At 55.6% G+C, this 22,235-nt stretch overlaps 7 protein-coding genes across 7 annotated transcripts; 4 read left to right on the forward strand and 3 right to left on the reverse strand.

The window, feature by feature from the left end:
* Window positions 1–357: 357 nt before the first annotated feature.
* POSPLADRAFT_1045439 (hypothetical protein) lies at window positions 358–5,160 on the forward strand (the record flags this gene model as incomplete). Its single annotated transcript, XM_024478753.1, has 8 exons — window positions 358–1,195; window positions 1,240–1,297; window positions 1,568–1,590; window positions 1,616–2,241; window positions 2,608–2,612; window positions 2,854–4,468; window positions 4,868–4,944; window positions 5,061–5,160. The coding sequence occupies 8 exons, from the start codon at window positions 358–360 to the stop codon at window positions 5,158–5,160; spliced, it is 3,342 nt and encodes a 1,113-aa protein (XP_024341157.1).
* Window positions 5,161–5,914: 754 nt separating this feature from the next.
* On the forward strand, window positions 5,915–7,990 carry POSPLADRAFT_1168582 (hypothetical protein). The gene is made up of 6 exons (XM_024488016.1): window positions 5,915–6,062; window positions 6,124–6,250; window positions 6,309–6,665; window positions 6,814–7,097; window positions 7,150–7,578; window positions 7,645–7,990. Exons 1-6 carry the CDS (start codon window positions 5,958–5,960, stop codon window positions 7,777–7,779), a joined length of 1,437 nt encoding a protein of 478 aa, XP_024341158.1. The 5' UTR covers window positions 5,915–5,957; the 3' UTR covers window positions 7,780–7,990.
* Window positions 7,991–8,402: 412 nt separating this feature from the next.
* On the reverse strand, window positions 8,403–13,554 carry POSPLADRAFT_1180038 (hypothetical protein; the record flags this gene model as incomplete). The annotated part of the gene is made up of 7 exons (XM_024488720.1): window positions 13,394–13,554; window positions 11,770–13,341; window positions 11,330–11,428; window positions 9,290–11,271; window positions 8,947–9,025; window positions 8,553–8,716; window positions 8,403–8,502 (listed from the first exon to the last, which is right to left on the reverse strand). Exons 2-7 carry the CDS (start codon window positions 13,321–13,323, stop codon window positions 8,403–8,405), a joined length of 3,978 nt encoding a protein of 1,325 aa, XP_024341159.1. The 5' UTR covers window positions 13,324–13,341; window positions 13,394–13,554.
* Window positions 13,555–14,347: 793 nt separating this feature from the next.
* On the reverse strand, window positions 14,348–15,417 carry POSPLADRAFT_1054981 (hypothetical protein; the record flags this gene model as incomplete). Its single annotated transcript, XM_024480585.1, has 3 exons — window positions 14,348–14,445; window positions 14,498–14,627; window positions 15,370–15,417. 3 exons carry the CDS (start codon window positions 15,415–15,417, stop codon window positions 14,348–14,350), a joined length of 276 nt encoding a protein of 91 aa, XP_024341160.1.
* Window positions 15,418–16,160: 743 nt separating this feature from the next.
* On the forward strand, window positions 16,161–16,553 carry POSPLADRAFT_1032749 (hypothetical protein; the record flags this gene model as incomplete). Its single annotated transcript, XM_024476882.1, has 2 exons — window positions 16,161–16,482; window positions 16,531–16,553. 2 exons carry the CDS (start codon window positions 16,161–16,163, stop codon window positions 16,551–16,553), a joined length of 345 nt encoding a protein of 114 aa, XP_024341161.1.
* Window positions 16,554–16,662: 109 nt separating this feature from the next.
* On the reverse strand, window positions 16,663–17,987 carry POSPLADRAFT_1137160 (hypothetical protein; the record flags this gene model as incomplete). The annotated part of the gene is made up of 2 exons (XM_024484761.1): window positions 16,663–17,635; window positions 17,695–17,987. The coding sequence occupies 2 exons, from the start codon at window positions 17,985–17,987 to the stop codon at window positions 16,663–16,665; spliced, it is 1,266 nt and encodes a 421-aa protein (XP_024341162.1).
* A 2,037-nt stretch (window positions 17,988–20,024) lies between these two features.
* On the forward strand, window positions 20,025–21,482 carry POSPLADRAFT_1054983 (hypothetical protein; the record flags this gene model as incomplete). Its single annotated transcript, XM_024480586.1, has 8 exons — window positions 20,025–20,137; window positions 20,191–20,337; window positions 20,420–20,555; window positions 20,613–20,741; window positions 20,815–20,934; window positions 21,002–21,147; window positions 21,209–21,312; window positions 21,373–21,482. The coding sequence occupies 8 exons, from the start codon at window positions 20,025–20,027 to the stop codon at window positions 21,480–21,482; spliced, it is 1,005 nt and encodes a 334-aa protein (XP_024341163.1).
* Window positions 21,483–22,235: the final 753 nt, after the last annotated feature.

Here is a 22,235-nt window from a genome sequence, read left to right on the forward strand (position 1 = left end):
AAAATGTGTAATGCGCTAGACAGTAGTTTGAATTATGGGCAAGACCAAGGCTGTTGGACCGAGGCACGCCACAGCAGCGTAAGCGGCGCCTGCAGCGCAGTCGTGGGGCTGAAGTTGGACTTCGACCTCGACCTCGACTTGTATATACTTCGACATTCGTTCTACTTTTTCTGCTTTCCTCAGCCTCTTAATCAAATCCTGGTGCCTTTGTCTGTTTGAACAAGGCTCTCAATCACAAATTCCAACAAAGAGACCAAGGGACAACGACATCCTTTCATGTACGTCGAAGTCGCGATAATCATTTCCTAAAGAGTATTGCAATTTACTGATGCTGGCAGTGTTGTCAGTTCTTCTCATATGCCTAGTGTCCAAAAGTTGGGAGGTGGCGTGTCGACTAGGTCGGTGACATGCCACCCCTTCAATAAGGCTTCGGTGGACGTGATCTTATATTCTTCTGACGGCGTCGCCTTTCGGATGCACTACGCGCTCTTCAACGAGTCCTCTGGATTCTTCAAGGCAAATCTGCGACCCTCTGCTAGCAACGCACGCAGCAAGCAGGTCGTCCAGGTGGAAGTTCCGGAGCACAGCGCTGTCCTGAATGTGATCCTCTGCTTCTGCTATCCGATGGAGAGCCCTGTCTTGTCTACGCTTGCTCTTACTGAAGCCGCGCTCGAGGCTGCACTGAAGTATAGCATGCAAGACGCAACGTCCTTCCTCAAACACCAAATGCTCCACTTCGCCTGCAATTCACCACTTCGGGTCTTCGCTATCGCATGTCGCCACGGCTTAGAGGATGTTGCTTCTGCCGCAGCGCTCGCACTATCCAAGAAGGCGCGCGAGCCTTCAGTTGGTGACTTCGCAGATGAGCTACATGATCTCACCGCTGGCCAATACATGCGTCTACTCCAATTTTGTCAGAACCCAGAGACGGCCCCCGAGAGTTTCTGTCGCGTCAAGACGACTCAACCTCGAAATGGCGAAGATGAATACGAGAAGGACTCATTGGTATCGCCATACACTCTCAACGCCGCGGCCACCGACGCAATCTTGTGCTCGTCAGATCATGTAGGCTTTTTTGTCCACAGCGCCGTTGTGGCCATACTCTCTCCTGTACTTGACAGGATGCTATCTAAAGCCGGGGATAGTGTGGTGATGGTGGAAGGACCCTCCTTGGACTCAATGGAACCCGATTTTGGTGAGTGTGGAACCAGCGCTGATGGATGCCATACACATTGCCAGGTGGACCACAGCTGCGGAACGACGGTTACGTCAAGCTCGTCTCGCACGCCGAGATCAGGTGCCGCGAATAATGCACAGACAAAGAAAGCGATTCGGGAAGACGAGTCCATGTTCACCGCATCCTATCCGGATGAGACTAGTAGTGACCAACCAAGTTTCATAGCAACTAACGTCGACGCCTCGCAAAGCACAGCTGACACGTTTCATTCTGGTCGTACCAGAGATGATCGAGCGTCTGCGCGTACTCGAGAACGAGCCGATTCAGAAAGACAACGACGCCGGACGCATTGTTGCTTGCGCGACATTCGTATCATCGAATTACCCGAAGACAGTCGGACAATCTCAATGCTCGTGCGTCTCTGTTACCCGCTCGTAGGTCCCGTCAAGATCGATAGGTTCAACTTTGCCGACTTATACTCAGCGGCGAAGAAGTACGGCATCGCAAGCGTCCTAGACCTGCTCGAAGCTGTCTTGAGGCAACATGCGCTAGAGGAGCCCTTCGCAACGTATTTTGTCGCGCGACGCTTCCACTTGCAAGACATCGCCACGGAAGCCGCCCGTCGAACGCTCGGGCTGCCTGTCGACAACATGTCTTGTGTCGAGATGGACGATGTCTCTGCAAGAGCCTATATTCAGTTGGTGAAGTACCACGAGGCGTGCACTACAGCAGCTGTGAACCTAACCAAGGACTACGACTGGCTAAAGTCGCAAGGGTTCGACCTGACACCCGGCCACTGTCTCGTTCCCACATCCAAGCCACACTCGCTCAATGTCGCAATCGTCCCCACATGGACGCGGATTCTCATGGCGAATTTGCGACCGCTCTTGCGCAAACATCCTTCGGGTGGCGTTGTTATGGACGGCCGTGCGTTTACCAAGACGGTGACCGAGCTACACTGTCACTCTTTGGTCTGTGGTCCGTGCACGCATCTGGATGTCGCCCATGCTGTGTTTAAAGCTTGTCAAGTTATCGCGTGTGGTGTCGACGATGCTGTTTCTCAGGTGGGTATTGCAATCATTGTCTGGTAGTTTTGTTGATGTCAGAACGTTCGTAGGTGCAACTGGAATAATATGGGCCCCCTTCGTCGGGCTTGCTCTTGATCGGTCAATGTCGCTTCGTGTATCTATCCATTCCGTACTGTCGCTCACCAACCGCTCATTCTTATCATTCTTATCATATTGTTCGACGCATCTCAATACTGTAGTCAGTAACTTTTATAGCCCGTTGTGGCAGATTCCCTTCATTAGTTGTCCAGCAACATATCTAATCATTATTTATCTACAATAAAGCTGCGTCGTGTGTGCCTAAGGGCGCATGTCAGAGGAGAATGAAGACTGCTACGCAAATAAGGTTTGATCTACTTGCAGAATTGGTACGTCCAAAGCTTGATATAGCGAGACGCTTCAACTTGCTAGTGACCAACACAACTGTCTAGGTGTAGTATCAGAAACCGGGCAGAGGAGCGTCGCGGACTCGATTTATCAATCGGCTCTTCGCAGATTGGCTTGTATCTCCGTTAAGAGTTCTCACAGTACAAAGCACCGGTCAGTAGCTTCCAACGTAGTAGACATACGGCTCCTGCCCTTCGACTAACCGGTCTGATTATGACATAGGTCTGTCGATATACAGATGCCGGAAACGGTGGAGAAAACTTCCTCAGGAGGCGATAGTGGCCCTGCGAGCGTCACAAACCATCCGTTCACGAAGGACTCAGCCGATGCTGTCCTTATCTCCTTCGACAAGATTAAATTTCGAGTCCACAGAGTCATTCTGTCTGAAGCATCCCACTTTTTCGATGAGCTGTTCTCTCTTCCGCAGGAGTCCAAGTCAGACGATGCCTCCACGCAGACTTCGCACGAAGAGGCTCCCGTAATTCATGTCAGCGAACACAGCTCCGTTCTAGACCCGCTACTCCGATACTGCTATCCTATGGCCGATCCAGTTTTGACTAGCCTGGACGTCACGATAGCAACGTTGGAGGCAGCGCTCAAGTACGAGTTGACTGAGGCCACGGAGCTCTTGAAGGTGCAGCTTTCCACTCACGCGAAAGCTGCCCCTCACCGTGTCTACTCGATTGCCTGTCGACACAAGATGGAGGATCTGGCGCTGGTGGCGGCCGAGGAAGTCCATCGTCAAAAGAAAGCAGCGGTGTTTCATCCTGATATGAAGTCCATCACTGCTGGCCAATATGCCAAGTTACTTCAGTTCTGCCAAGAAGGAAGCCTGCCCACGCGCCAGACTTTCATCTCCAGCAGCACGACCGCGCGTATACAGAGCGAGTATGGGAAGGGTGGGGAGGATAGCGCCGTCTCATTACTGCCATCTGAGACGGAGACTGCCGATGTCATTATCGCCTGTCTAGACGGCGTTGACCTCCGCGCCCACCGCGTGATACTGGAGTTGGCTTCTCCTGTGCTCAAACGGATGCTATCTGACGCATCGACAACATCCCAGTCTACGACGGATAACCCTGCAAACCACTCGGACATCATGGGCGGTACTACGACCGCAGCTAACTTGACTGAATCCCATCTCGCCAGCGGCGTAGCCACCAATCCCCGAATCAACCTGGCGCAACCCAGCCGGATAGTCTCCTTCCTGCTGCGATTCTGCTACCCCTCGCCTGGCCCCACGCCCATGACGCCGCTCGATATTGTCGATGTGCATTCCGCCGCACGAAAATATGACATGAAGAAGGTATTGAAGACCTTCGAGACGAGAATCAAAGCCTCTGAGAACTTAGAAAAAGATCCTCTGCTCGTCTACTTCCTCGCTTGCCACTGTGGCTATAAGTCTATCGCATGTATCGCCGCCAGGCGCACGTTGGGGACGGAAGTCAATTATGACTACCGGCCAGAAATGGAGCTCGTTGCTGCGCGCGCGCTCTACAACCTTAAGATGTACCGCGCCAGGTGCATGAACGCGGTCACGACACTGATGCAGTCAGACGACTGGCTGTTCAACAAGAAAGATAAAGCAGTGTCGCGCTGCGCGTATTTCGCGAGACTGACGCGCCCGTGCTGGCTCGAGCCCCTTGTGATGCTCATCATCCCCACCCTACACAAGGACCTCACGGGCGCCACAGTGAAGCACTGCTTTCCGGAGCTGTTAGAGATTGTCTCGAGCGCCAAGACTACCTGCGACCGATGCAAGGGCTGGGATGTCGCGGCCGTCTTCTACCGGACCTGTGACACCCTGGCGAATGCGGTTGATGAAGCTATTTCGCGCGTGAGTCCTGGCCCAGCATCGATGAATCACAAACTTTAATCTCATTTTCAGGTGCAACTTCCATGGGAGCAGTATTAGGATGCAAGGTAATTATCCCGTCTGGGTCCTCGCCCCGAAGTTCGACAGATATGGCAAGTCTATTTTTTGATTCGTTAGTGTTCTGCACCGTGTACCACTGACCGTTTGCCAAAACTGAATGCAAAGCCTGTGTGTATCATGCTGCATACCGAGAATGACTGTACTGAGACGTATGAGACCCACGAAGGTCAGGTGCTTATTTCCGTCGGGTCCGAGCAGATACGACTGATCGTGCGAGCATAGCGGCAATATCTCGCTGTGCGCAGGTCTCAATCATTGAGACGGTCCTTTAAACGGCGTTGTGGAGCCTCCCACCCGCAGCTTGCCGCGGGAGGGGCCATGGCAAGCCGCAGTTCGGATATGATTAATGTCAGAATCAGTCGATATACGTCAATAACGTACGTCGCCGTCAAGACGCTATCGATGGGACGTCTTCAACGTCCACCGTAAAACCGACCTTACCCACACTGACATGCGGAATGTGCACACACTGGACCCGGCACGTAATCTCAAGGTCTAGAGTCCCTGGCCAGAAGAGCGTGAACGTTGAAGAAAGGAGAGAATACCCAGCTTGGGATGGTCTCGACTTCAAGCAGCCGCACGAGATCGAATAGCACAGCACATTGAGCGGCCGCAGACGACTAACAACCGTCCAGAAGATCGTGTGTTCGATGCCCACATCGAGTTATTGATTGCGTGATGTGTATACGATCGTTGGGACATCTGTCCCACTGGCACAACCATGGACAGGAACCTGTGGTCAGATGTTCGGACATGCAGGAACCATGTTCACAAATAGGCGACGATTGCTAGTGGCATCTCAGGCAATGACAGGTTCAAGTCGTGCAACGCCGAGATGCCATAGGGCAGAGATGTGGTCCTGGACGTACGACTTCGAATTCCGAGTGATCGTTCGAACAGCGGCGCAAATGATATCTCCAGACGCTGACAAGACATGCACCGATATTGCCTAGCCTCCAGACGGTGAAGATGCGGCTGAAGCACACGCACAGCGATAAGAGACCGAGCGTATATATGAAGCAATGTAGTCGAGGCGGGTCGGAAGTTCATTATTTGCGTCCGATTCTCCACCGTGAGCGCTATAGGGGCAAGTTTGTGCAGACAAGCAGTGCAAGTACAGTAAATGAGAGATGTCGGACGACATGAGTGGTGAACGGAGGAATTGGTAGCCGAGTGATGAGAGCAGCGGAGGAGCCAATCAGGAGTCACAGGCGCGAGGACAAGCAAGCGGTCGTACCACCACCATCCCCCGGAAAATGATTTTTTCGTCTCTCGTTCCATCTCCAGAATTTATATATATTCCTCGCTAGCCACCGCCCTCCATCTCCCTCCAAAGTTCTCCTCTCTATTGCCACCCACACAACCTACACTTATCTCTCCGTCGCGCACCATGACCATCCCATTGAACGGCACTGCTGTCCACGGCGACATTGAGGCGCCCCCGCGTCCGAAGGATGTCGGTATCCTCGCTATGGAGATGTACTTCCCCCAGAGGGTGAGCATAGTATAGTACGACCTGCCCAAAGGTGTGTTCTAACTTCATGTATCGTCGCCAGTGCATCTCGGAGGAGGAGCTTGAGGAGTTCGATGGTGTTTCAAAAGGGAAGTACACCATCGGTCTCGGCCAGAAGTACATGGCCTGCTGCGATGATCGCGAGGACATCAACTCCTTTGCGCTGACCGGTATGTCGTGCACCATACCGCTACTCATGCTCTCCTTTAACGTGATGTCTCCCTGTAGCCGTCATCAACCTCCTGGAGAAGTATGACATCGACCCCAAGTCCATCGGCCGCATCGACGTCGGCACCGAGACCATTATCGACAAGTCCAAGGCGACGAAGACCGTCCTCATGGACCTCTTCGCGGAGGCAGGCAACACTGATATCGAGGGCGTCGACTCGAAAAATGCGTGCTACGGTTCTACTGCTGCGCTCTTCAACTCCGTCAACTGGGTCGAGTCGACGTCATGGGACGGCCGGAACGCTATCGTCGTCGGCGGCGACATCGCCATTTACGCAGAAGGCAGCGGACGCCCAACGGGCGGTGCTGGCGCGTTTGCGATCTTGATCGGTCCTAATGCACCTCTTGCGATTGAGCGTGAGTATCCTTGTCATTTTGGCATTAGCCTGTGCCCTTCCCAGGGATGAACCCCCGGCGTTAACGGGCGAGCATAATGTTCTCACTGTTGCTGCGCTCACTGTCGTCATTCGCCTAACTGGGTATGCTGACTATTGGCCCCGGACAGCCATCCACGGCACGCACATGGTGAACACCTACGACTTCTACAAGCCCAAGCTTGACTCGGAGTACCCCGAGGTTGACGGCCCCCTCTCCATCACCACCTATGTCTCCGCCATCGACGCTGCCTACGGCGCATTCCGCCGGAAGCACGCCAAGGCGAAGAAGGTCGCCAGCTTGAACGGCAACGGCGATGCTGCTGCGCTCGCTGCTTTCTCCCTCGAGGACGTGGACTACCCCGTCTTCCACAGCCCATACGGCAAGATGGTCCAGAAGGCCCACGCTCGTCTTGTCAGTCCCCTCAACTTACCCCTGCCTCCGCTCGTTCTGACATGACCTGCAGATCTACAACGACTTCATCTCGAACCCCAAGTCCCCCAAATACGCCAACGTGCCGAACCCCGAGGCGATCCTCGCGCAGCCGTACAAGGAGTCGCTCACGGACAAGGCGCTCGAGAAGACGTTCATGGGCGTCGCCAAGGCGGAGTTCGAGTCGACCGTCGAGCACTCGATGCGCTGCGCACGGCGCTGCGGGAACATGTACACGGCCTCGCTCTACGGCGGGCTTGCGTCGCTCCTCGCGAGCGTGGCGCCCGCGGAGCTGCGCGGGAAGCGCATCAGCATGTTCGCGTTCGGCAGCGGGCTGGCGAGCAGCTTCTTCACGATCCGCGTCAAGGGCGACACCAGCGCGATCCGCGAGAAGCTGGACCTCATCAACCGCCTCGCGGCGATGCAGGTCGTGCCGTGCCAGCAGTACGTAGACGCGCTCGAGGTACGTCTGCCCTTCCCGATCCCCCTTCCCATGCCATCGTGCTGGAGCTGACGCCTGCGCCCATAGTTGCGGGAGAAGAACCACAACGCGGGGTCGTACGTGCCCGAGGGCTCGCTCGACAACATCTGGCCGGGCGGATTCTACCTGGAGAGCATAGACGGGAAGTACCGCCGCAAGTACCTGCGCAAGCCGAAGGCGTGAGTACGTAGGGTGGTCGCTGTCTGCCCGTTGTCCGTCTGTCGTGCTGCTCGACATCCTCAGCACGACGCTGTCGTTCCCGCATAATAATACCACCATACGTATGTACTATCGCATTGCTTTGTCTTGCTGGACGTTGCTTGTAGGCCGCTCGCGACGGGTCTCCTAGATTGACCATGTGTAATATTAAAGCCAATCCATTCTCGGATCCTCAGTTGTGGTGTGCTGGCTGACAAGATGTTTGCCACCGCTATCTTGCATTCATGGCGTGGTCTCTGCTCGTATCGCAGTGTCACTCAGAGCGTTGGCTTCAAGCACGCCGTTGATAGTTTATCATCTAGTATGAGTCTATATTCTTTCGGAGATCACGTCGCCATTTCTTGCAAGCTTGCAAGTAGAGGAGGCATGTTCCATTTTTTCATTACGCCGCCTTTTCTTGTAAGCTTGCAAGTACAGGTGAGAAGCTGTGGTGGAGGAGAATGCGTCGAAGCCGGAGAAGAACGTCGATGATCCGGTCCCATTTCCGTTCGGTGCCGTACATTCCATTTCTCTTTCTTTCTTCTCATTTCTGTTCCTTCATATGTTTTTCATCATCTCGCTCCAAACAACGATCCAAAAGTACGTACCTACTCCTTCTTGACAGCTCTAAGACTGGCACAGATGGCGTCGATGGGGAAGAGAAGCGGCTGTCGTAGGCAGATCGTTGGTGCCGACGTTGTCACGGACCTGAGGGCGGCAGGTCGCGAGCGTAATCATGACGCGTCGGCGGCTCACACCTTCGAGAAGCTGAGACATTGACAGTCGTGGAGCCGATCCGGAGCGGCGACGTCGAGTCTCGCTTGTCTGTGCGCAGGACGGGGCTTCCATTCGCGTTCAGTATATGTCTTGCTGTTTCGGACTTCTGTCGATCTATTGCTATGTTGTGCGTCATTCGTTCCTCCTAGGTTTCGTATGATGTCACTCGTGTCAAGGCCTCTGTGTACTTATGAAAGCCTGCGTCAGTGTCGAGAAATATCATCTTCCCTCTCTCCCTCGAACCACAATCATCTCGCGCTTTCTCGTCCTCTCTCTGCACTGGTTAGGACGAGTGACCCGAGAGCCACACGTACACGGCGAATGCCGCGTTTGTTTGTTAGATTATCGTTCGCGCGTTGTCGATCGGATACGCACCATCGCTCGCGCGTGGTCAATCGGGCACGCATTGCCGTTTAACATTCTTCGCGTGTCGTCGTTTGGATACGCATCGTGGCTGAGTATCAGGTAGTGTCAGTGTGCGAATACCCGACGCGCATATAGTCAGTGTATCGCGGCCAATTTTTCTTTAAATATTCTTGCTAGCATACAGTCTCTTCGACCATCTTCGGACGACGCTGCTCGCAACCCTCCAACAAAGCATGATGTCATTCTGGCAACAATACGTCTATTAGAGCTGCTCAATCACTCTTACTATTCTGCAACAGTCTCATCGTCGATTTCAAGCTTCACCTGCTCGAGACATCTGCCGTCAACATACGAAGAATCTGCAAGACAGCGGGATAGCCTCACCGCGGACACGACCTCTCGCAGCGTCTTGTACATGTAGGCGTCCATGCGCGTGAAGAACCGCGCGATCTGCTCGCAGTCCGAGCACCAGCACCCCGCCTCGACCGACTGCACCAGGACGTCCCGGGACAGCTCGTTCCACGTCTCCGGCTCCTCCGTGACCGTCTCGAGCGCCGTCTGCACCTTGTCCGAGATCCACTGCCTCGCGCACTTGAGGCACTTCTGGCGCGTCGGCCGCACGTCGCCGTGCTTCCCGCAGCGGCACTTGTCCTCCTCCTCTCTTCCTGCCTCGGGCTCAACTGGCCTTGACGTGGCGTTCTCCGGCTCCGCTCCTTGCTGGGCCGCCTCCTGGTGTGGCGCCTCCACCAGAACCGGCTCTTGTTCCTCGACCTGCATCCCAGCTTCAGCTTCAGCCTGCACCCCCGCCTCGGTTTGCGCCTCTGCTTCGGCTTGCACATCTGGCTCGACGTGCATCTCGTTCTCGTTCTCGACATTGACTTCTGCTTGGAGTATCTCCTCCGCCTGAACCGATGCGTCCGTCGGACACGATGTCTGCGCCTGGCCCGGAAGGTCTGCGTGTGCTGCTGTCCCTGCCTGGTCCGACACGTCGTTCTGGGCTGGTGCAACCTCCTCCTTGACCGCGGCGTGCCACCACGCCTCGATGTCCACCTCGGCGTTCTGCTCGGCGACGGCGGCGCGACACGCCTCGCGGTACTTGAGGAGCCGATGGTACACCTCCGCCGCGACGTTCTCCATCTCCGGGATGTACTCGTCCTCCAGGCCGCCACGGCGCAGGGACCGTCGTGCCGCCTCGCGGGCGTAGTCCCAGAGCTTCGCCTTCGCCACCAGGAGGTACGCGCGCAGCGGCTCGCGGCGCGTGATGCGCTCCCACGACTTCTGGATGGCATTGACGACGCGCCGCATCTCGTACCTCTCGGCCGCGTCCTTGAGGGCCCTTAGCAGGTGCAGGTTGTCGTAGACCACGTCTTGCTCGTCGATGGGGTAGCAGAGCTTCATCAGCGCCGCAAGCACGCTCCCGCGCTCCTCGAGCTGCAGGACGGCTGGCGCACTAGCCCCCTCGCTAGACCTGCCTGAGGGCTCGGTGACCCGTCCCAGCAGAGTGGGCGAAGCCATGTAGAGCACGATTCTGTGGACAGGGAGGTCGACGCCATCTGACGAACGACAAACGACATCGGCGAAGGAATGGTCAAAGAAATTGCGCGTCGTCACAATCGTGTCTGTAGTGCTCCCGTCCGCATTCTCTACTATAGGGGGGCTGGAGAATGTGACTACGCGGTCGGCGCTCCCCTTTTCCCGGTGGTACTTCAGCAGGCGGTAATATGCTCCGGCAGAGACGTCGCGCATCTCTGGAGGAAAGGAGTCCAGCAACTGGAGCCCTAACGTCTTCTTTGCGGCGTACAGGGCATCCGCTTCGAGCCGCAGGCGTGTCGCGATGGCCCACACGCGCAATGGATTGCTATCGACAAATGTGCGCAGGATTCTCGTCAGCCTGGCGGTCGCCTGCGCCATCTCATATTTGTTAGCCGCCTCTAGCACCAACTCGACATCATGCAGGTCTTCCAGTACTGGTTCTGTAATGGGATAGCAGAGTCGGAGGAGGCTGTTTAGTACCTTAGAGTCCTCCGCCGTGTCGACGACGGGGCGGCCGTCGTCTTTGAAGTTGTTACCCGTCTCGGCTTCTGCGCCGCCCGAGGGCTGCGGCAAACTGAACATCCCCTTGAAGAAGGGGGACGCTTCAGTCAAGATCACACTATACACACAGAAATCGACGCCATCAGAAGAGCGGAGGATCGTATCAGCGGCTGGATTATTGAACGGTGGCGGAGCGTCAGGGGTCGTCAGGCGAGAGGTTTCCGCGTCGGACGGTGATGGATTCATGATCCCGATAGGCGTCTGTATGAGCGTGGGCGTAGGGAATGCTCCTCGACGCCACTGCGAAGTACATATACCAACCGAACAGAGCCGATGTAAATGCGCGCGATAATCGCACCGCCCGGAACCACCGCCGCATTTCCCAGCGCGTGATAACCCTGTAGCGCTCTGTGTTGTCGTTCGATCCTGCCAGTAGGGTGTCAGCGGCAGCGCCGAGCTACATCTTGAATATTCATCCTGATAATCGTACATAGTAGCTACTATACAGTACTGGGACAACAAAGACAAAACACGTTGTAATACAACACCACAGCAGAACGGAATAGAACGATCCTCAATGAATGCAGAAAAATAGACCACGAGCTGGATCGGCTGGGGTGGGAGTACATCAGCAGGGTGCTCGGATGTATCGACCATTGCCTCTACCTAGTAGGACAGCAAGCCAGGCCAGTTGACACAGCTGGACGTCGTCTATGGCGAGGATGACCCATCAGTACACAATCTAAAGCGTACCAGCACGTCAGTGACACAACGGCACAAATAGAGGACGCTACACACCCCTGCAACCGCACCCGCGTATTCGTCCTGCACATAATCATCCACCTGCGCAAAATGCGACGTGATTTGCTCGCAGCTGGAGCACCAGAAGCCCTTCTGCACGGACCGCAGCAGCATCGTGCCCCCCTGCGGCACCGAATACGCCTCCGGGCACTTTGCCACCGCGTCCACCGCGTCTTTCGCGCGCGACGTAGCCCAGCTCTTCACGGACTCCATGCAGGCCTTGCGCTCGCCGCTCCACGCCATGCACCCGCCGCAGGAGCAGGACTGGCGCAGCGCACCGGCCGACTCCGCGTCGGCGGCACTCGCCTTGTCCCAGTACGCCGTGAGCTTGAGCTTCGCGCTGACGCGGTTGACGGCCGTGCCGCGGGTGTCGTAGTACTTGAGGAGGCGGTAGTACAGGTCGGCGGGCGCGCCCTCGAGCTCGGCCGTGTACTCCTCTTGCAGGCTCGCGTGGCTCATCGTCCGGTCGGCCGCGCGCACCATGAGGCTCGGCACCCCGGAGCGCGCGACGGCGAGGTAGGCCTGCAGCGGCCCCGCGTCTGCCAGCCGGTCCACGATCCTGCCGATCGTCTCGGTGACGCGGTCCATGTGGTACTTCTGCGCGGCCTGCGCCACGTCCGCGAAGGTCGCGTGGCCGATGCTGATGTCCGCATCCTCGACGGGGTAGCACATTTTCAGGAGCGTGCCCAGTATCCGGCTGTCCTCGGGGAGATCGAGGACGATCGCGCGCGTGTGCGGGGCGGTGTCGGGCGGGGAGCCGTCGTCTGTTGCTTTCGTGATCATGTCGCGGAGAACAGGGGATGCCATGGACAGCATGATTTTGTGGACGGGGTACTCGATCGCATCAGACGAGCGGCAGATTGTATCCGTGTATGGATGGTCGAAGAATGCGTCGGGCCCTCTGTCGGGTGGTGGCGGAGAGTCAGGATGCGGATGCGGGTGCTCGTCCAGCGACGGCTGCTTAGAGAACAAGAACCCGTCCTCGACGCTCCCCTTTGCGCGATGGAACTGCGCCAACCTGTAGTAGTCGCCTGCAGTAATGTGTCGTAGCTCCTCTGGGGACTTTTGAGCAGGGAGGAGGCTCTTCACCTTGTTAGCGGCCGCGCGGGCGTCGTCTTCGAACAGAAATCGGATGGCAATCGCCCATATCCGCAGCGGGTCGGCGCCGCTCTCGAGAAAGCCCACGAGTATCCGCCGCGCGAGGACAACCACCTGGTCCATCTCGTACTTTACTGCTGCCCCCAGGATGGCCTCGACCTCTTCGAGGCTGTTGAGCACAGGGTCAGCGACTGGGTAGCACAAACGCAGGAGTAGGTCGAGGGCCCAGCTCTCCTCTGGGAGATCGATGATTGGAGGGGTGTTTGCCTGAACGCCAGGCGTTTGAGACTCGCATCTCATGGATTGGAGGACGGATGAGGCCTCGGACAGGATGGCACTGTGTACATGGAAGTGCACGCGATCAAGGGAGCGAACGATGGTGTCTGCGGATGGATTGTCGAAGGGCGGGGAGGCATCTTGCAGCTTTTCAGGCAAGGGCGGATCCTCCTCCATTTATCGCCACTGTAAAGTCTTGGAAGTCGACCTCAGTAACATTGTGGCATGTAGTTCACGGAGCACGTACTGCGACTGGACGCGGGACGAGATCTGAATCTGTGTGGACTGATGCTCAGTCTAAAAGTTACTCCTACGCTCGAGGCGTCCTTCCCGGACAATCACAAGCGAGGTGGGTCGGTAGTCGTATACGAGAACTGAGAGCGCCCCGCATACCCCACGGCGAACACGTTGCATCGACTCGAGGCAGCGGTGGCCCTTATACGTCGTTCTCGGCGGCTATGGAAGGACCAGAGCTCCGTTCCCTGAACCCCTGAGAATGGCCCTCGAAAATGGCCCGCTTTTGGCAGTAAATAAGTCTTATATCACTGATCTCCTCAAGCTGGGTAAGAGCACAGCGCTCTCCGAGGTATATGCCTACGGTTCCCACGCTTGAATCATATGAAATATGATCCTAATTTATCCCCGAAAGCTTCGGGTTCGGATGACAGCGAATCACGGGACCGTGTTGGGACGCGACGCGCCTTCGACTCGGCCACGCAAAAGCACACTGAACAATGGACACTCCAGTGATTCCCCGTCGACGAACGTAGTCACGCCGACAGCGGCCTGCTTATTTTGTGGAGCTTCTGTGCTGGTAAGCGAGGTACGAATGCTACAATTCAAGATGGCCCGAAGTATATGGTGGCGTAGAAGACCATAAATGAGAGCAGGTGGAGTAAGATGAGGAGTCATCCGGGGAATTGACGCAGAAGGAAAACGGATCTTTGGTGAGCTGGAGCAGAATAAGTCTGTCGTAAATAAGACTGTCGTTGTAAGCGTAGCGAGGACAGGACGGTAAGATGTACCGCCTGCTAGTGTGCCCACAGTACGTGAGGTAGCCTACGGATAGTAGTTCGACATTGAATCGAAGGACATGACGTATCCCCGGCGAGAGAAGTGCGCTGCAGCGGAACGGACATCGTGAATGATAGAAACGGAAGGATCGGGTGAACATAGGAGTATCCTAGGGTGCGCCCACGTATCACCTAGTTCCTCGTTTATTGAGGAAGTCCTCCGTGAACCAGTCGTCCGATGACCAAGCAGACGACTCGAGATCGGAGAATAACAAGTATCGATGGTCTATGTATAGCGGGTGCAGAGACGCTCTCCTTCCGCTGCGCTTCTTGCTGACCGGACTTGACTTTCTCAATGCGCGGCCGCGTCGCGTCCTCCGCATGGTCGTAGCTGGATGCGCCAGAGTCCGGAGCGTCTGTGACCTCGCGCGAGTACACGGTGCTATTCGGGTCCCGCGGCACGCTGCCCTGACCAGACAGAGGTGAGGTCTGAGGCAGTGCTGAACGTGAAGAGGTCGAAACATTGACGGAGTGAATGCATCATGACTGGAACTGTCGCTGCCACTGCCATCCAAGAACACCTCGGGGTCGGAACAGAAAGGAGATGCAGAAGATGGGGTAGCAAGGAAGCCCTGCGGAGTGTGAACTGGGCCGTCTACCGAGTCAAGCAGAGAGAGAGAGATCAACCAAGGACCCAGTAGACGTTGGTGAGGTAGGGGCAGCAGGATCAGAGGCATAATGCACATCTTGTGGAAATAACACACAGGTTGGCTGGAAACATGTCAAATACCGATCCAAGTAGTTCGGCAGGAAGTGGACATACCGTGTGTTGGCTGTATGGCTGCGGTGAGGCAGATGTATGGTGTCTTTCCCGCCGGACGTACCACAGCCTCTTCGCATCCCGTGTCCGTAGCTGACATTCGGGAACAGCTACCGCCACCGTGGGCTCGAGATCAGGATCCTCAATTTGGGGTGCATTAGGGGCCGAACACAATGCGCATGAGCGACTGGGGGAGCATGTTCCAGCTGGTCACATCGTCCGGAGCACGATCACGAGCCCGCATCAAAGAGTGCACAACAGTGGGGACCGCCGCGGGGGCCTATACGTTGGGGGACTGATGACATCCGCCACAGCGGTAGCTTGTCAGAATACAGACCAGACACATGGATATATCAGATAGAGAATATGCTGACAATGAGACTGACGTACCGGCCGACGGATGGACTGGAGCTCCAAGCTACGGGCCTGAGCAGACATCGCTTGAGGCAACTGGCTCAGGACGTCGACAGCGGTGCGCATGCCACCGCAGCAACACTACAGTGACCCTGTCCGTCCTTGGCTGGCTCTTCGACTGCAGTGGGGACAGTACTAATTCGGCCATGGTGATGTCCTTGACGCTCTGACGCTGTCAGTGGCGTTGGTATGCTTTCTCGGCCTCCCGCTGCCGACAAATGTCTCGGCATCATACCTGTGTAGATGTCGCAGGTCACAATCGTGGGTGGTATGTGGCGCGTGGCACATACAAGAGATACGAAGGTGGTGTCGATACAGTTGAGATTTGGAAGTAGGCCCACCGTGAACGATTCGGCGAGTATAAGAGACAAGTAGGTGAAGGACCTGACCAAAGCTACCTGCTGACACGCCCTATTTATACTACAAGTCGGCTCAGGCACGATCCAATGCCTCCATTCCAAACCTTCTGGCGTGACAGAACCCTACATTCCGTGGCCCGGGAGAGGTCCGTAAAGACAAAATAGACTCGAGGTCAACCGTTAGCCGAGTCATCCAGAAACATCGGAACAATAAGCAGGCAGGGAATATTCCATAGAGACCTGACTGCGAGGTGCCGCTATGACCAGCGAGCACAACAGAGACAGGAGTAAGTAGTCGTATTAGCCTCGGGGAGCCTACCAAATCCCGACGCGGACACTGCACGCGGTCTCGTGATCGCGTCGACTGGCCTGGAATCCCAACTCACGTCGCGACTCTAAGCGACGTCCATGTCCGTGATTCGTGACTATGTGGCACTGGAAGCGCTCTCCAGTAGTCAAAGTTCAACAGCGGTAACGCAGCATCTGTTGGAACTTTATGTTGCCGCGTGCAAGGTAGCCCATATCCTCGCGCGTTTGTCCGCCCACCCCCCGACGCCACCACTGAAACGAGTTCACAACAATAAGCACACAAACGTTCAAGTATCATGCAATTCTGTTGCAGTGAGAGCGGACGCGCACAGCCTAGACTTTGACTTCAACCGTCTCCTGTGGCCACAAACACGTCGCACCGATACTCAGGAGTCAGGACCGAAGGCCGACTCGGGGGGCGGTGGGTGTTGATGGCAGATGTTTGCCGGTCATTCTATTATTTATGCAGCATACAAACGCTTACAAAGCTAGACGTTGTGATGAATGACGATTCAGTTAGATAACACGTCAGCCTATTGTACAACTGGTTATACATAACGGCACAAGTAACAATAAACATGTCACGCTATCCAATCCCCACTTAACATCCACTCGAAACATCGAACGGCTTGTCAAACCATCCTGAAATATCACCATATACAACATCACCAGCACACCCTTTCTTGTGCTCCTTGAGGTGACGACGTAGCGCATCCTTCCGACTGAACAGCCCATCACATCCTCCCACCATCCACAGACCTTTATGCAATACTCGCCGAACAGGCTCCTCCATCTTATACATCCCCGACATCTCCTCCGGCACGCCACAGCACACCCACTCTTTCGTGGACAGTGTGCAGTCATGCGTCTCAAGGTGACGCCGCAGTGCAGCAGGACTGCCCTCTGCAGGAACATGAGAGCATATCGGGCATTCCGCTGAGCCTCCATCGACGAACGCAGCCACGTCAACAGTGGCCTGCTTGTTGCGTGGCGGCGCAAGACGCCGCTTACCGCTTGGTAACAGCGACTCGGTGCTCGAGGACGAGGATGATGAGCGCGATGTCCGCCGTCGAGAATTTGGCAGCTTGCGAGAGTAGGGCGTCTTCCGTGTCGTCTTCTGTACTGATGAACGACGTGCCGGCAATTCGCGGCCCACATTAGAACTGTTCGGAGTGTACGGCGACGTGTACGACGACGAAGGAGAACACGATGAGTAGGATGAGGAGCTATCGAGGGGACTCGGACTGAGGAAGGACGACGGGCTCTCTGGTGAGCCGGAGCAGGAGAGGTCTCCCGTGGAGAAGCCTGTCGTTGAGGGAACACGATGGTAAGACGTAGCTGCCGCGGGTGTGTGTACAGTGTACGGGGTGCCTTGCGCATAACACGTCACCATTGAACCCAACGACATTTTGTATCCTTGAGAACCAATGTCCACGGGCGATGAAGGACCGCCCAGACCAACAGCGATCCAAGGGTCGGTAGCCTCATACATATTGTGTACATCCTGGGCCGACACGTCCCAGCAGTGGGCAGTCCGTGAGGGATATACGAGGGACGGGGAATACGACCTCGGACTGCAGGTCGATCACGAAAGTCAGGGCACAAGCCATTGTCGAGTGACAACCGAACGTACATAAATATTTCGATGTGCGAATGTATGCCGGCAATGGCAGTATGTTTATATCCCGTGTGCGTCTCTTGCACACAGCTTCCACCGAAGACGGGGCCCCTTGCATTGGCTAACGGAGATCCCTCTCGCGGCGCGGGGAAGTTCTCGGTGAACCAATCGTCCGATGGCGAAACAGACGGATCGACGTCCAACCATAGCAGGTCTTGGTCACCTATGTATAGCGTTTTTGTCGCAGCAATGCTAGCTTGAGCGCAGACAGAGAGTGCAGAAGACTGTCCGAGTGGTCCTGAAGACATCGCAGTGGCAGCAGTGGGCAGTCCAAGTGATGCTTGCTGGCTAGTAGCGCAGCACTGGGTCCATCATCGCGCATGCCCTGACATACCTTTATACCCCGAGGGTGCCCAGCCATTGTGTGGATAGCCAGCATGGTCACCGCTGTTGGTGTTTACCTTAAGAGTGAGCCTGGGATGGGAACGTTTCGGTATAAGAACCTCTTCACATTGCGGAGTTTCAAATAGGCGCATGTGCCCGGATGCGACGCCGGTGCTTTTTCCTCAGTCACTGGCTATATCGAGGGATGCGGTAGAAGATATTGTTATAGCCTAGAACGGCTATGCTCGTAGAGTACAGCCTTCTAATTTGCCGACTTAGAGTACCAGTATTAGCCTAGAACTGAGGAGGGCTCAGCTTGGGAGTAGGACCTACGCGGTCACGGGATCGCGATTCGTCTGCGCGATGTTATTGACGTCATATCATAAGTCAATGCACTTAATCTGCCATACCTCTAGAAGTCGTGGCGACAGAAGTCAAAGTGGACCATGATTGAGGAGCAAAAGTAAGGACATTTTGAGCTTACATTATCCAACTGACCTTTTCCCAGAGGCGAATGCAATGTATTACAGAAGAGGTGCCATATTTACCTCACCAACAGTGAGAAGTGACCTTCAAGGCCCTGGCTACAATTTGGCACATCTTGAAAAGACAGAAACATTACAAAAAATGAAATATATAGGTGCACCCGCAAGTCAGGCTACATATTAAAAGCAGAGGTGCGGCCAGGGCAAGCACCGAATTCATGGGATGGGGCTGTACCTCTGGAAGGCTGGATATCGACCAAAGGGGACCTGCAGGTGCATCAGCTATGTCGGACGTTCTTCTGTGCCAGGTACATATTTGGGAAGGATCAAACCTCCGTTCTGCAACACATTTACGCCTCCTTGCTCTTCAACATCTGCCGGAGAATAAGTGCATTCTATAGCTTCAGCTATCGGTTGGGGGGCTTCGCCGGCCATGGTAGCGCGAAGATTGGAGGATTCGCCGAACGTTGGTGAGACACCAAAAAAGTCAAAGGGGTTGAGACAGAAGATGTCCCTCGAGACTACCTCGTCCAGAGAAGAGGTTCTGGTGACGGTGAATAGTGTCATTGAATATGCTGTATAGCGCAGGAAGGGCCTGGTGCTCGCTGTATCGCAGCTGAGGGAACATTTCGTGGTCATCCTGGAATTGTAGCACGTCAGCACCGTGCGGTGATTGTCCAGCAGACAAGAACGTTCATAGCGCAGTGTTCTCTGCTACCTGTAGTCCTGGCACGAGAAACCTTTCAAGGTGCGAATGTGAAGAGACAGCTTTGCAGCGAGAGACATCGTGACTTACCTCATTGAGTCCATATCACATCTGGGTACATATCACATCTAGATTCCTAGCCCATCTGAAGTTCACATCACATCTCCTTCAAGTAAGCCTGGTCGCAATGGGTGTGAAGGAGTGTGGAGCGCCCGAGCCACTCCTGAACACGATCGCGGGATCTCATCAAGTATTCCATTTTGGGAATTGATGCACCGAAAGGTTGGCACAGCAGGAGAAAGCAATGGTCGCTTTCAAGTAGCGCCCAACGTCAGTGCCTTTAATGCAAGGCAATCTCTTGCGCAACACAGGGCGGCAGGCGAATGCTTCGCTATATCGGACCAGATACACTGGCGTCGTCGCTGTAACTGCCCTGCGTCGGACGGACTACTGAGTTCAATTATCTACCTGTCCGGCTCGGAGCGCATCACATGGCATCCTGAGACTCCTCACAGTCTCTTCAAGGAATACAGCAATGGAGACATAGCCAGATGTGAATGTTCTTTGCAGGGTTGACTCATGTGCATGAGTCGGATAAGCAGTGGAACCCTAACCCCAACGATGAACAGCGATCAAGACGTCATTGAGGATGAGCAGGACCTTGCCTGCTCCATCTCGCGACCAGCTATAACTTCGCCCTAGTGGCCCCTCAATCTGTACAACCACCCATACAAACAATTTTCATCTGCGAATATCACTTACGAATCACGATGCCCATCCCGAAGCAAATCATTGAACAGGTCAAGCAGCTCATCCCGCCTCTGAACGGCTCCCTTCACAAGGGCCAGTCAGGCCGCGTAGGTGTACTCGGAGGTGCTCTGGAGTGCGTTTCTGGCAGTTGCACTGTAATGCCTACGTCGCTGAACCCCTCTCCAGCTACACCGGCGCGCCGTTCTTTGCATCCATGTCCGCATTACGCATCGGCGCCGACCTCTCTCACGTCATCTGCTCACCCACCGCGGCCGGCGCGATAAAGTCCTACTCTCCCGACCTGATCGTCCATCCGATCCTCCGCGAGGACCAGTGAGTGCCGCCGCGCTCGCACGCGTCTGCCATCTCTGACCGCGCACAACCGACTCCGCGGGTCCTACGGACGGACACACAGGACGCCCGAGGCCCTACGACCCACCCTCTCCTCCCTGCTCGAGCGCCTCCACGTCTTGATCATTGGCCCCGGTCTGGGGCGCGAAGACTATATGCAGACGTTCGCGAAGCTCGCACTGAACATCGCCAAGGAGCAGGTGAGCTGCCGCAGGCACGCTTTCTGGCGCGTCTCGCAATTTACACCAGTCGTTCAGGACATGTACATCGTCCTCGACGCGGACGCGCTGTGGATGGTCGGCCACGACCTCGCCCTCATTCGGGGCTACCGCAAAGCCGTCCTCACGCCCAACGTGATGGAGTTCAAGCGGCTGAGCGAGAGTGTCGTAAGCGTCTCTCCCACCCATCGTCTCGGAGTCGCTGAAGGAGCTGTCATTCTCATTACCTCCTCCCGTGCAGAAAGTCGACCCCTCTGTGCCTGCCGACGAGCGCGCCATGCGCATCTCACGGGCTCTCGGTGGCATCACGATTCTCGAGAAGGGCAAGGCAGATATCATCGCGACAGACACGGGCAGCTCGGTAAGTATGCCGACCCCCCTTGCATTGATCACGCCACGGAAATGCTGAAATTCCAACTCGTTTTCAGCTCCATGGGCAGGAGTCGACAGAAGAGCAGTTGAGCGTGGACGTCCCCGGGGGGCTGAAGCGGTGCGGTGGCCAAGGCGATATCCTGAGCGGCAACGTCGGTGCTCTGCTCGCGTGGGGTAAATGCTATGAGACGGGGGCCTTTGGGTACGCGGTGTCTTTGCTTTGCGCGCCATACACACGGAAAACTGACACTCGTGCTGTACAGGGACAAGACGTTGTCGATCTCGCGTATCCCGCTGCTTGCGGCGGTCGGCGGCTCGATGGTCACCCGCACTGCGTCCCGACGCGCCTTTGACAAGCAGGGAAGAGGTGTGTATCTTTAAACGGCCCGTGATTTGTATTTGCTTGACATGTCGGATGCTGTCGCAGGTGTTGTCACGCAAGATATGCTCGCCGAGATCGGTAGTGCCTTCGCGGAGACATTCGGCAGCGCGGGGGAGAAGGGCTGGGGATCGTCCGGCGACGCCGGGAAGCTGTAATAAAATGAGTGGGAGGTTGAGGAAGCGTTCACACGTTACGGGTGGGAAGAAGACAGATAAATCAATGTGTAATGTCTACTGTTCTGTTGTATAACATCGGTGATGGTGGAGAGCTTTCGTCTTTTCTTTCAGGAATTGCGTCTCGCAAAGGACTGCACGCGCTGGGACGCGTCAGCACGCCTAGAATTGCTTCAGACGCTGACTTGTACATCGCAGGACTAAACCGGCCGTTCAATTTCGAGCGTGGCGTATCCATTTGCTTGGTGCTTCGATCGGGCCAACGTGATCGGATGCTTCCTCAGAATTGGAACTCGGCTAATAGTCGTTGGCCGTGCGTGTGTTCATTGTCACTTCATGGCACAGGCCATAGCGTTCTTTCGCGGCAGAAAATTTGTACCATTCGTCTTGAATCGCTTTGATGGGTGCCTGACCAGTTTCTTGTATAAATAGAGCCCGCGAGCGAGCAACTTTCCCCAACTCAATGACCCACATCGGGTTTTTTCCTACGCTCTTCCCAATATGCGTTCACTCTCCACTCTAGCGTCTCCGTCGACACCACCTTCGTATCCTCACTACTTACCGTCTGTCAACTTCAGGTCTTTGGCAGCGCTGTGTGGCGTCGCCGGAGGGTGTTCAAAAAGGACGGGTGGATGTCACGCCGCGGTAGGCCCGGGGTTCCTCGTTGCGTACACGAGCAGCGGGCGCGTCTTTCGCGCTTCTGCCTCCCTGGATCCCTTCGCCGGACCAACACCG

This window comes from Postia placenta (genome assembly GCF_002117355.1).
Source record: "Postia placenta MAD-698-R-SB12 unplaced genomic scaffold POSPLAscaffold_4, whole genome shotgun sequence".
NCBI lineage: Eukaryota > Fungi > Basidiomycota > Agaricomycetes > Polyporales > Adustoporiaceae > Rhodonia > Rhodonia placenta.